Source organism: Cervus canadensis, chromosome 5, assembly GCF_019320065.1.
Source record: "Cervus canadensis isolate Bull #8, Minnesota chromosome 5, ASM1932006v1, whole genome shotgun sequence".
Taxonomy (NCBI): Eukaryota; Metazoa; Chordata; class Mammalia; order Artiodactyla; family Cervidae; genus Cervus; species Cervus canadensis.
In genome coordinates this window covers 2,556,349-2,569,700 of record NC_057390.1, presented here as the reverse complement: position 1 = coordinate 2,569,700, position 13,352 = coordinate 2,556,349, and the positions used below count along the sequence as shown (strand labels likewise).

General features: G+C 50.6%; 1 protein-coding gene across 3 annotated transcripts in view; it reads left to right on the top strand.

The window, feature by feature from the left end:
* The window catches only part of KANSL3 (KAT8 regulatory NSL complex subunit 3), a 41,386-nt gene extending 37,282 nt beyond the window's left edge, over nucleotides 1-4,104 (top strand). For all 3 annotated transcript variants that reach the window (XM_043467805.1, XM_043467802.1, XM_043467803.1), the window contains one exon: nucleotides 1,636-4,104. In XM_043467805.1, the coding sequence (XP_043323740.1) occupies nucleotides 1,636-1,656 (21 nt within the window). In that variant the 3' untranslated portion in view covers nucleotides 1,657-4,104. The remainder of the gene's footprint in view (nucleotides 1-1,635) is intronic.
* Nucleotides 4,105-13,352: the final 9,248 nt, after the last annotated feature.

Here is a 13,352-nt window from a genome sequence, read left to right as displayed (position 1 = left end):
TTTACTTGAGAGCTTAGTTTTTAGCTGAGTAAAATGGGTGTGTCAATTACTAGGAGGGTTCTAGTGGTGATTGTTTCCTTTTAGACAAAAGAGGTGTTTCTAGGTTAAGGCTTGCTGATTCAGACATGTTTAACAGTTGTTTCAGTGTTCAGACTGCCAGACAGGGTGACCGCAGGGAAAGCTCAAGCCTTCTGTCTTCAGTTAGCTGTGTGACCCTGGACAGATTGCCCGGCCTCTCTGCATTTTCTCATCTGGTCTAGTGAGGAGGTTGGCGGAAGTCAGTGACTGTTGTGGTGGTGGGCTTAGTAGGGGCTGTCTCGGAAAGCTCTTCTGGCTCTGGAAAGATGGAGTTCTAAAAGTTGAGAAACAACCACCCATTTCTGATGTTTATAAGACAGTTAGAGATTTGAACACTGACTGGATTATTGTTGATTAAGAAATTGTTAATCTTTTTAAGGTGTGATTATAGTTTTAAGTTTGAAAAATAATCTTTTTTAAATTTGAAGCTTATAGACTACAATATTTATGGAGAAAATGAATTTAAAAAGAAAAAAGGTTGTAAACACTGATAGACTTCTCTAAGGTCTGTGCCCTTATTTATCTCTGTTGTTCCTGGTGGAGATGAATACTTACTATTTGTTTCCTTATGAAACTGGACCATTATGTGGCCCTACAGCTGCGAAGCTGCAGGAGAAAGGGGAGACAGACAGTGTAGTGCCCTGCATCAGGGTGCTGGGAATGGACTCCTTGACTGTGACCGCAAGGTTTTCCCGTCTCTGGCCACACAGTGCCCTCGTCAGGCTGGCAGGCAGCCTCCAGCTGTCCGCCTGGCAGGGTCATTGTTCACAGCACTCCTGGTCGGGTCAGAGCTCATCTGTGTACATTCCAGCCCGCCTTTGGGCAGGGCCAGCACTCGGGCGACAGAACCTTTCAGGTTTTGATTGTCAGGCCTCTCTTCATTCCTCCTCCTCACCTGTGTCCTCTCTCTTCCCCTCCTTTACTGCATCCTCAGAGACCTCTTAGGAGTTTTCCAAAGGCGGAACTAGAGAAATAGGGAAAACATTTGTGGGAAAAGGCCAACTCTCTCTACTTCCTTCTTCCCAAGCTGCAGGGCTCAACAATTCATGGCATCTTCCATAGCACTTAAAAAATGAACATGACCTAGAGCAATGATACTGCCAGAGCTGTCACGTAAAACTTCTCTTCAGCTCTGCCACCCTTAAGAAGTCACCTGTTCCCTTTCCCCTGCGTTCTTTCCTTTTTCCTTGTGTAATAATAAGAGCCAATGATTGTGGTTGACACATAGGCGCTTTATGCAGGTTGTCCCGTGTGATCTCACAACAACCCCGGGGAGTAGGTGCTCTCATATCTGTCTCACAGAGGAAGGAAAGGAGGCTCAGAGGATGGAAGTCACTTGCCCTGAAAAGCGGTGGAGGTGACTCTCTGACTCCAGAGTCTGTGTTATACTCATTACTTGGCTGCTAGAACACCTATCCTTGTACATCTACCTTTTCCCCCATTGAGCATTATTTCTTTGGAATAAGTTCTCAGGGGTGGGGTAACTGGCTTAGTAAGAGGGTCAGCTGTGTTAACCTGGCAAGCTGTTGACCTTGTTCACTGCCTCTCCCGCCACAGCGCCTGCCTCCAGCCCCCTGAGGACACTGTGCCACATGTCTTCCTCTGCCAGGCTGGTGACGGCTGCTGCACGGTGTGGCCTGGGCGGCGGTGCGGTCCTGCTGAGCTGTCCACTTGTCCAAAGACCTCTTTAACACAGTCACTTTCGCCTCTCTGTCAGCTGTCTTCAGGGCTGGACCTCCGGGTCTTGTGTAATCATGAGGCAAGGTGATACAGCACCAGCAACGGGACCCTGTGCCCCAGTCGCTACAGGTCTGGTTCCCAAGATCTCCAGGTCCTCAGCACACCTGGCTGGGCACGAATCTGAGGCACTGCTTCCCTCTCAGTAGCTGTAACTTCACCCAGGAAGCGGCGTCGGACTGCTCACTGCATCGTAATAAAGGAGCACCTCTTGGAAGTGTGTGCCGCCCTGCGCAAAGTTAGGAGGAGACATCGTGTGGTCCGGGGCTGTAGGAGTTGGGGTCGAGAGCCCTGTGCTGAGGGCAAGGATCATCCCGGCCCCGCAACTGGCGGTTCAGTGCCAGGGGGCTTGTTCTGTCTGTCGCTGTCCACCAAACAGTTGTGGGAGAGGTCTTTCCAGGCAGCACTCTCCGTAGGCGCCACCTGGATACCAAGTACCTGCTGAGACCTGGAGACTCCTCGCTCCAAACCCGTGAGAGGGACAGAGAACCGGCCTGCCATCTCTCAGTCCCTCTGGCCACTCACAGACACGGGGAGCAGCAATTGCTGGGAGGTGAGAGCCAGCTTTTCTCCTTTCCATCGCGTTTGGGCAGTTCTTGTATTCGGAAAGCCTGCAGGCTCAGAAAGGCTGACGAGAACGAAGGGGACAGCCACCAGTGTCCTGGAGGGCATGTCAGCTGTGGAGGTGCTTTGGGCTTGAGGCTTTGCATCTGGCACCTAAGGAATTGTGGTTTCAACTGGAGATGAGAATTTGCCAGGCCAGAGGAAAGAAGCCCCAACCCCTGAAATTTCTGTGCTCAGTAGTGGAGCAGGGACAGCTGCTCGGTGAACACCTTGGCCGTTCGTCCGGTGAAACGCTGACATCAGGACAATAGACGCCACGCTTTGGTGTTTCTGTTTCAGCTCTGCGTGTGACTCCTTGTCTTCTTGCTTAGAAGTGGGAAGATGACTGGCATGGACTCTACTGTGGAGGGTGCTCAGTACCAACCTGAGCCCTGGAGGTGCGGGTCCCTGGAGAAGTGATTACTGAGGATGGAGCCCTGAGCCCTTCCTTACCTCCTCACGACACTTGTATGCAAAAGTATTTTTAGATTTGGTTTAGAAGCTGTCCTCCAGAGCAGGCTCCTTTCCCTTTTGTACTCTAGAAAGTTTCCAGCCCAGGTGTAAGGCCCCCCACGTATGACTAGAGTATCTAGGCAGGGAGGGCCCACAGCATGCCATGGCTGGACTTGCTCAGGGTCCTGCCCTGAGGGCAGCGTGTATCCACAGCAGGCCTCCTGTGTTCAGTCCAGGAGCCTCCATCCAGTCCGAGTGGCAGCCGGGAGGGAGCCTGTGGTAGAGGAGTCTCAGACACGGCGGACTTGGTCCAGGCCGGGCCCGCGGCAGTGTCTGCCACAGCCGTGGAGTGGGCAGGTGTCACACTACACCCTCCCTCCCGGCCTCCTGCCTAGCTGGTCTCCGAAGTGATTCACGCAGAACTAGCCTGCATCCTTGCATTGGTGGGCAGGCAACTGCTTTCTGAAATTCAGGCAGCATTTAGTAAGTTGGAGGAAGATATGAAAGGTGAAAAAAACGTCCAGGGTCAGGGGTTTGATGACTTTACAGGTAGGATAGTAACACACCAAGAGGAACTGAGGACAGTGAGACTGTGAGACCTGTGTGAAGCTTTTAGCAATCACTCAGGGCAGGTTCCTGAACAACCCGTTCATGACTTAGGAGTACATTCTAGGCAGCACCGGGGGGCTGGGGCCAAAGAAGAAGCATCCCGCATCTGTCTCAATCCTAGTAAGCTTCCCACGAATGATTTCCTGAGGCTTGGCTTATACACCGGGAAGGATGCCAAAGCTGGAGGAGGGGAGTAGTGAGAACCTCGGTTCTGCTGCACTGTGGAGGGACGGGCCAAAGGGGGAGGTAGTTGAAGTCCCTGGAATCATGCTCCCCAATTCCATACTTCTCCAGCCACATTTCTCAAACTGGAGAAGGAAGCTTTCCTCTGCCAATCACGTAGCAGACCTAGAGTCCCTGACCTCAGAAGGCAACACTACTGGCCAAAAGTGTAGAAGGATCCAGAGAGCTTTAGCTGAGTTCTTGGGTGACAGGTGCGTGTTGATGCCCTGTGAAAGCAGTCTTTGTTTGAAGATGAGGTCGCTGATGGAGTAAGACCTGTCCTCGGCTCCACCGCAGGGACAGCCCTGGGCTGGATGGGGTATCGAGCTGAGTGCTGTGACAGTTCTGTTTTTCCATTAGCCAAAACAATTAAAAATAAAAACAGATTTTGGATTGCTTCAACATGTCTTCAGTCAACTTCTTACTTTTATTCTGGTAACCACCCAGTGGAATGGCATAGAAAACAAAAGCTAAAATACTATGGTAATTCCACTGACCATCTTCCTGATGCCTGCAATACCCATGAGGTGGGTGCTGTAATTCCCCTTTTACAGATGAGGAAACAGAGGCACAGAGAAGCCACACAGCAGGACTGAACCCAGACAGTCTGATACCAGTGTCTGTTCTTCTCTGCACTGTGCTGGGATTCTGAAATGGGAGACCGGAAGTGGAAATAGCGCAGGAGGTGAGGAGATGGTGACTTGGCCTTGATGTGACCCCTTTCAGTTTAGACTCTAGGCCCACCAGGCCTAGAGTGATTGCTGCTGCCCTGGTGGGCTCTTGGCTGGGCCTGAGTCAGTAGGTGGGGTCCCTCACCCTTGGTCCTGAGAGATGGAAACCTCTTTACACATCCTATCCCTCTGCTGCCCTCCAGTAATTAATGACTTAGCAATGAATGAAGGAATTCCAACCTCCGTGTTATCTGTGATCTTGTATCTAAGAGGACCTTCCTGAAAGGAAAGTGAAAGTGTTAGTTGCTCAGTCGTGTCCAACTCTTTGCAACCCCATGGACTTTGCAACTTCTCTGCCCATGGGATTCTCCAGGTAAGAATACTGGAGTGTTGCCATTTCCTCCTCCAGGGGATCTTCCCAACCCAGGGATGCAGCCTCGGTCAGGTGACCATTGCAGGCAGATTTTTTACTGTCTGAGCCACCAGGGAAACCCTTGAATTCCAGGTACCCACCCTCAATATTGGAGCCCCCTGTGGGTGGAAACTGTAGTTCTGGTATACTGCTTAAAAGATCTTCAACGTGTGAACTCTTGTTGTTTCCTTCCTTACTGAGACCTCATCTTACTTTCAACTCCAGTCTCACCGACTTGGGTGTGTCAGATGAAGGGAGAGGTGAAGATTAGGTTGTTTAAACTTTAGCAGTATAAGGACAGGGCCATAGCAGATTAGGATGCAGAAGAAATCCTGTTGCCTTTTTATCTCCCTTTCCAAAGCATATGTTTTAGTCAGGGTTGATGGTTGGAAGAAGCAGGAAACTATTCACTACCGAAATTAGCTCTAAAAGGTGATATTCTCTCAAAAGGTATCTTCACTGACGGGGAGCCTGACAGTTTCCGCTACTTGCCTGATGACGTCCACTGACCTGGAATGGCCAGGGACCAGTTTTGATCCTGTCATCACAGGATTTTTTTGTCATCCCTTTGTGAGTGGCCAGTTTCTGTCTTTCATTCAAATTCTGAACACAGTGAATCTGGTTGGCTCAGTCCCACTTACAGGTTGGTTCTTCTTATATCCTTTCTCACCCCAGTTTAATAACATCAGAGGATGAAGTCACATGGCCCATGTTTTTGCCTTTCTAAGGGATTAAAAAACAAAACTACCTGAGCTATTTCGATGTGTGTGTGTTTAACTTACCTTGAGAGCATAGGGAAGTCCCATGTTCATTTCATCCAGTATCCTCCATTACTTAAGTTCCCATAACTAATAAATAGTACAGTCTAAGTCAGTAAAGATTGACAAGTTTGACTACATGGAAATTTAAAGCTGTGGTTTGAAAAAACACCTTTTTAAAAAGTGTGAAATAAATTGTGTATGTCTGTGTGAAAGAAAACAGAAAAGGATGGAAATATACATATCTACCTGTTGGTAGATGTCTCTGCAGAGGATAAAAGGATTAGGGAGAAAGAAATCTATATACAAACCCCAACAAATTTTAAACGACATAATGAGGCATCACAGTGCACCTAGAAGAATGGCTAAAACAAAAAGCAGAGACAGTATAAGGATGCAGGGAAAATGTATCTCTTCTACATTACTGGTGGGACCGTCAAATGGGTTTGCTCTAAGTTTTTGCAATGACTACATATTACTTGGAATATCCAGGTGGCTCAGTAATAAAGAACCCGCCTGCCAATGCAGGAGATGCAGGTTCTATCCGTGGGTCAGGAACATCCCCTGGAGTAGGAAATGGCTACCCACTCCAGTATTCTTGCCAGGGAAATCCCATGGACACACAAGCCTGGCAGGCTACAGTCCGTGAGGTCGCAAAGAATCAAACATGACTGAGCAACTACACAACAACAACAAAAATGAATGTTGTGTGGATTGAATGTACCATAGTTTTTGTTAACTGCTCACTTGTTGAGTGGCATCTTGATTGTTTCCAGTTTGGGACTATTGCAGATACAGCTGCTGTGAGCATTTCTAAGTGGGTTTTTGTATAAACTTTCGTTTTCATGTCTGGAATGAATGCCCAGGAGTGTGATTATCAGGTCATGTGGTAAATTTTTATCTTTTGAAGAAACTGTCAAATATTTTCCTAAGTAGCTCTTCCATTTTATGGTCCCACCAGTAATGTAGTCAGTCAGTCAGTTCAGTCGCTCAGTCGTGTCCGATTCTTTGCGACCTCATGAACTGCAGCATGCCAGGCCTCCCTGTCCATCACCAACTCCCGGAGTCCACTCAAACCCATGTCCGTTGTGTCAGTGATGCCATCCAACCATCTCATCCTCTGTCGTCCCCTTCTCCTCCTGCCCTCAATCTTTGCCAGCATCAGGGTCTTTTCAAATGAGTCAGGTCTCCGCATCAGGTGGCCAAAGTATTGGAGTTTCAGCTTCAACATCAGTCCCTCCAATGAACACCCAGGTCAGTAATGTAGAAGAGATCCATTTTCCCTGTAGCCTTGTACTGTCTTTGTTTTTCGTTTGAGCCATTCTAGGTATATTGTGATATCTCATTATGTTGTTTAAAATTTGTTGAGGTTTGTATATGGTCTAGGATCTGGTAGTTCTGTCCTCTTGATATATTTTCTATAGGTTCTTGAAAGATTATACTGTTGGGTGGAGGGTAAATGGTGATAAAATTCTTGTTAGTTGATGGGATTGAGTTCTTATAGCTTATACCCTTGCTGATTTTCTTCAAGTTCTGTTGGTTGAGAGAGTGCTGTTGAAATTCCCAGCGATAATTGTGGAATTGTCTGTGTCTCCTTTAAGTTTTTGCTTCAAATATTTTGCAGTTCTGTTATCTGGCACATACCACTTAGGATTTCTGTGTCTTTTTGGTGGATTGACCTTTTTATCATTATGTAATGTCCCTCGGACTGCAAGGAGATCCAGCCAGTCCATCCTAAAGGAAATCAGTCCTGAATATTCATTGGAAGGATTGATGCTGAAGCTGAAACTCAATACTTTGGCCACCTGATGTAAAGAGCTGACTCATTTGAAAAGACCCTGATGCTGGGAAAGAGTGAAGGTGGGAGAAGGGGACGACAGAGGATGAGATAGTTGGATGGCATCACCAACTCAATGGACATGAGTTGGAGTAAATTCCAGGAGCTGGTGATGGATAGGGAGGCCTGGCGTGCCGCGGTCCATGGGGTCGCAAAGAGTCAGACATGACTGAGCGACTGAACTGAACTGAATGTCTCTCTGTACCTGATTATTTTCTTTGCCCTGAAGTTTACTTTTATCTGACAGACATTGACATGTCACATCTGATTCAGTTTCTGGTTTTGGTATTTTTTTGTACTTTTAAAAATTGTATTTTATTATTTTTGGCTGCTCTAGGTCTTTGGTGCTGCACGTGGGCCTTTTGTAGTTGTGGCGAGCTCGGGATACTGTTTGCTGCAGTGCTTGGGCTTCTCATTGCGGTGGCCTCTCTCGTTGTGGAGCACCGTCTCTAGGGCGCATGGACTTCAGTAGTTGAGGCTCATGGGCTTATTTGTCCCATGGAATGTGGGATCTTCCTAGACCAGGGATCGAATCCGTGTCTTCTGTGTTGACAGGCAGATTCTTAATCACTGGACCACCAGGGAAGTCCCATGATTATCTTTTTTGTACCCTTTCTTCTGTTGCCAAACATCTCCAATTATTTTCTACAATAAATTCCCAGAAATAAGACAATTAGTCAAAAGGTATGAATATTTTTTATGACTTGCTGTTATCCAAGCAGCTTGTGATAAATTATGACCTCACCAATGTATAATGCTGATTGTTTGTTTTTAATTACACCTCAGTTTATATTTTTAATTTAGAACAATGGAACAGGGGAAGATGCTTCCTTTTTCTTTCAGCATACCTCAGTTCCCAAATTAGAAATTTCCTGTTGAAGGAACCACATATCCCAAGTTCTAATTTGGGACATTCGGGAATGTGATAAGGGAGATGGAGAAATGGGTGATCTTTGATTTGATATCACAGCTGCTTACATACATGAACAACAAGCCCGCATGCACTCACACACATGAACACTACACGTGTACAAACGTTCGTGCCTCACACCCTCACAAGCACATTACACATGAGTAATTGCATTTGTGCGTGCACCAGCAATTTACTCCTAGCTTTTGTCTTATTCTATTTGGTCTGCTATAATAAGGTGCCACAAATTAGGAGGTTTATAAGTGAGAAATTTATTTCTCACAGTTCTGGAGGTTGGCAGGTCTAAGACCAAGATGCCTACAAATTCAGTGTCTGGTGAGGCCCCCTTCCTAGGCTGTCTTTTAGCTATAACCTCCCTTGGCAGAAGGGGGCAAGGGAGCTTTCTCAGCCTCCTTTATAAGGGCACTAATCCCATCCACACGGGCTCTTCCCTTCATGACCTAATCATCTCCTGGAGGCCCTGCCTCCCTAGTATTGTCACACTGGAATTAGGTTTTCAACATCCGAATTTGGGAGGGCATGACATGAGACCATGGCAGATCCCTCATGGAGCCCCTGGCTGGGCAGGAGGCTTCAGCATGGCCAGGTCATCCTCAGAGTCTGTCTCTGGCTTCTTTTGTTCCCTTATCCTTGCCCAAAGTCCCCATTGCTACCAGTTTCAAAAGTTTTAACCACTGGTCTGGGAGCAGAGGTTGACTCTGGGACCGGAAGTGAGGATCTGGGGAGAGAAGCCTCAGAAGAAGGTGAAGGCAGAGCTTCCTCCCCTCTCTGCCATGGTGAGTGAGTTTGGCTAAACCCCTGGGTGGAGCTCTGGATGCTGACCGGAGGTCTGGGTTCTGATAAGACCTATGCTGGGAACCAGGGGCGGCACCGGCCACATGGGTGGGGTTGAGGAGCAGCTTCGAGAGGCAGTTAGGATTTGTGTCTGTGGTGGCTCCCTTTTGTTCCCCAACATTTTAACAGAGTTTTGTTTCTCTCCTTGCCTAGTCTCAGGAGTGTGTGTGTGTGTTTAGGGGGAAGAGGATGGGCTTGGCCCATATCTCCGCAGGCGGTAGTCAAGAGTGGGTTCTATCTCCTCTCCAAAGCGGGGTGGGGAATTGGCCCAGGTCACTGGCGGGAAGAGCTGGTCTTCTGCAGACCCCAGCATCCTGGGCTGATGGGGCAAGAACCAGTTCTCCAGAGTGAGCCTGGGCATGGCTCTGTGGGTCGGAGCCCTCTAGGAGCCACTCAGAGGCAGCTGGGGAATTCTGAGGGGGAGGGGAGTTGACTAATACACACAAATACCGTGATAATTCAGGTGAAAAAAATTGGGGTGGGTCCAGGACACCTGTCTGTCTGTAGTCTCTCAGTTGTGTCCGACTCTCTGTGACCACATGGGCTGCAGCCCGCCAGGCTCCTCTGTCCATGGGTTTCTCTGGGCAAGAATGCTGGAGTGGGTAGCCATTCTCTTCTCCAGGGGATCTTCCTGACCCAGGGTTTGAACCCGGGTCTCCACATTGCAGGCAGATTGTTGACCGTCTGAGCCAGCAGGGAAGCCCGCTGTCCTGTGGAGACAGGTAGAACTGGGGATTGGTGGTGAACAGGATTCTCTGACTGCCCTGGGGGAGCCTGCATTCTGGGGCGAAGATGGAGAATGGGTCTGGCAGTGGCAGGATGGGCGAAGCCCTGGGTGCCTGCAGGCATGGGAGGGGTGCCCGCGCCCGTCAGGCTCCCTCAGATTCTTCTGAGAGAGCCTGGAAGGAAGAACAGAGCTGTGGAGGGGATGCTTTTCAGGTCAGTGTTTTCCATGCTTCCAGGCCCGAGGGAGGCCCGGGCAACTGGGGAACGGAAGTGGGGCCTCAGGACTCAGCCCAGGTAGGCTGTGAGGGTGGGGGGTATCACAGTGGGGAGGGGGGTGCCACGGGGGTGTGGAGTCAGGAGACTGGGAGGAAGCAGGGCCAGTAAAGAGCCTTTCACACTAAGACGTTTGAGGTTTAACTTGAGGGCAGTGGGGGGTGTTGGCCAGGTTTATGCAGAGCTGGAATAGGAATGATTTTTTTCATTTACCGTCTTACTTCTTCAAGACGTAAGGCCATCGCAAATGCATTGCAGCTACTCTACAAGTGACGCTACAGTTGCTCCACTCCACTCTTGGTGTTTTTAAGTTTTTGTTTATTTTTGGCCGTGCTGGGTCTTCATTGCTACATCTGGACTTCTCTGGTAGCAGCGAGCAGGGGCTGCTCTCTAGTTGCAGTGCACCGGCTTCTCATGCGGTGGCTTCTCTTGCTGCATGGCACTGCTCTCGGGTGCTTGGGCTTCAGTAGCTGCGGTTCCCGGGCTCTAGAGCACAGGCTCGGCACTTGTGGCACATGGGCTTAGTTGCTCTGCAGCTGGTAGGATCTTCCCTGATCAGGGGTCGAACCCCCGTCTCCTGCACTGGCAGGCAGATTCTTTACCACTGAGCCACCAGGGAAGCCCCCTGCTCTTGATGCTGACTATAGATAATCCTTCACAACAGCCCATGTAGACCTTTTTTCCCCCAGCGTTGTAGGCAGCCTGCCTAGATTTCTCCTCAGAAGCTGCCTTGCTGACTACTGCCCAGGCATTGAACTTAGTAGCCCATGAGCAAGTGATCTCCAGCCCCAGTTTCTAGGATTTGGCTCCGCAGCCCAAACCCTGCTCCCCCACCACCCTTGCTCATGTGGGAGGGGAACCAGACAGCTCCGCACAGGACCTGCGGCTGAGACGTGGCCGTGAGCTCAGGGACCTGCGTTTAAGTGAGACAGCCCCTCATCAGGTGGTCACCAGCTAGTCATCATGTGTATACATAGCAGCTCTGTGGCAGGTAAGCCTTCCCGGGCTCTTGGCAGACATTACCAATCCATTACGTCACCTTCACACTGAGTCAACCCAAAGCTGCAGACAGACCACCACCAATCAGAGCTGGTACCTGGGATGAAGCCGATTTGCCATCCTCGTCCCAGACCAGACAGGATGCAAAGGTCAGGGTGACTCTGAGTCAGAAGCCAGGCCAGAGGGCAGTACGCCAGGGATTTCAAAAGCCCTGTGGTAAAGGGCAGGGCAGGCGATGGTCAGGCTGGCCAAGCAGAAGTGCAGGGAGGGAGCTGATGGTTCACATTCACCCAGAACCTCAGTTTACAAAGCACTTTCACTAAATGCCCATGACTCTCAGGTAGAAGTTACTTGCATGTTATAGATGAGGCAGTGGAGGCCCAGGGGGCCTGTTCGCCCAGTGTCACCAGTGTGGCGGCTACGGCTTTGGTCTGCCTGACAGACCACTTCCCGTGAGGCAGCAGGCCCGCGCGCCTCGTCAGCACGGGTGTGAGACCAGGCTCTTTGCTGAGAAGTCTGTCCTTGCCTCGAGACGCCCGGAGGGAGGGTAATAAATGCTGGAGTGCCAGCTCCCAGAGGGTGCGGTCCTCTCACGTTGGCCTCGTTCAGGCCGCCAGTGTGATCTGAATGCAGGGCTGGGAAGAGGAGCCGGTGGGAGCCAGCTGCAGCTCCCCCCGGGCAGGGCCCACACCCTGGTTGTTGAGCTCTCCCTGCAGTCCCGTGAGCCGCACAGGCTCTTTCCTGCCTGAGTGGGGATTCGCTTCTGTTGTTGGCAAGTAAAGGGCTGAGCCTCCTCCCTGCACCCACGGAGGAGTCGGTCTCAGGGGTGGGGATCTTCCCTCCCTGCCCCCTGCTCCATCAAGGGAGAGGTGACCAGGCCAGGCAAGTGGTAGGAATCAAGCCAAGAAGGGCCCCCCCACAGTCAGGTGGAGGTAGGGAGGTGCCCCTCCCTGTTCTTCCCCAGTGGCCCCTGGCTGCCGAGGCGGCCTCATAGACAGGGCTGGGCAGGGACTCCACTTGCTGGTCGCAGGTGGTATTGGTTCTCCAGGAAGGGCCAGGGGCCCAGAGGAGCCAGCACGGTCCTCTTGGGACCAGGGTATGTTCAGTGGGCAAGGAGGAAGGTACCTGCCCTTCTCCAGTCGCTAGACCCTATCTGTCTGGGCCTCACACCGGGTCACAGTGCAGAACCTGGAAGGGACCGCGCTCGTTTCCTAGATGTGCAGACATAGCCCAGGATGGGGCAAAGGCTTCTGATACCTGAGGAGTTGGGCAGGGGGAGCCCACCTCCTGCCCCTGTGGCCGGAAGCCAGGGGACCCTGCACAGGTGACTCTGCCATGACCCACTTCTGCCCTGCTCACCTGTCTGGAAACCTTGTTCTTTCCCAGCAGGACATTCCTGGAGTCATTTGCTTAGGAAGTTGGCCTGGCTGATCTGATAACAGTAGAGCGCCTAGTGTCTGAGCTGCTGAAGGGCTGAATGTGGAAACGCCTGGGAGACCTGGAGGCCGGACAGGCCAAGCCCCTCGGGCCTGGGGACGAGTAGGGCTGTAGTGGATAGGCGGGTATACCCTGACCGAGCGCCAAGCAGTGGCCCCCACTTGTCCAGAAATTCTGATTTTTAAAGAGCAGCCCAGTACCCACATTTTTATGTAAAATTTCTTGATTTTTAAATGCTGGCAACTAGTTACAGAAACATTTAGAAAAAAATCACATGGGTCAGTCAAATGAAGCACATCTTCAGGCCATCATCTGCAGCATCTAGTTTTGAGCCTACATGGAAATCTCTCCCTTACCTGTGGGGTCTTCCCAGCCTCCCCTTATAACACCTCCTTCCTTCCGACTGCCAGCCCGCGTCTGTGCCCACCCAGAGCCCGCTCCCCTGCGGCCCCCTCCTACTCTACCCACAGTGGGCTGAGAGACCTCCCTGCTTCCAGACCCTGTGGCTCCCCCTTTTGAAGGTCACACCAGGAAAACAGACACCGCCTCTCCACCGTGTCCTTGCTGCAGTCACCAACAGACCCTCGAGTCCTCCTCCCAGTCCTTGCAGACAACAGTCCTCGCCCCAGACTGCTACCATCGTATCTGTGCTGATTTCAGGGCAGCCACAGGATTGCCAGGAGAAATATCAACAACCTGGTATGTGTAGATGATACCACTCTTAATGACAGAAAGTGAAGAGGAACTAAAGAGCTTCTTGATGAGGGTGAGT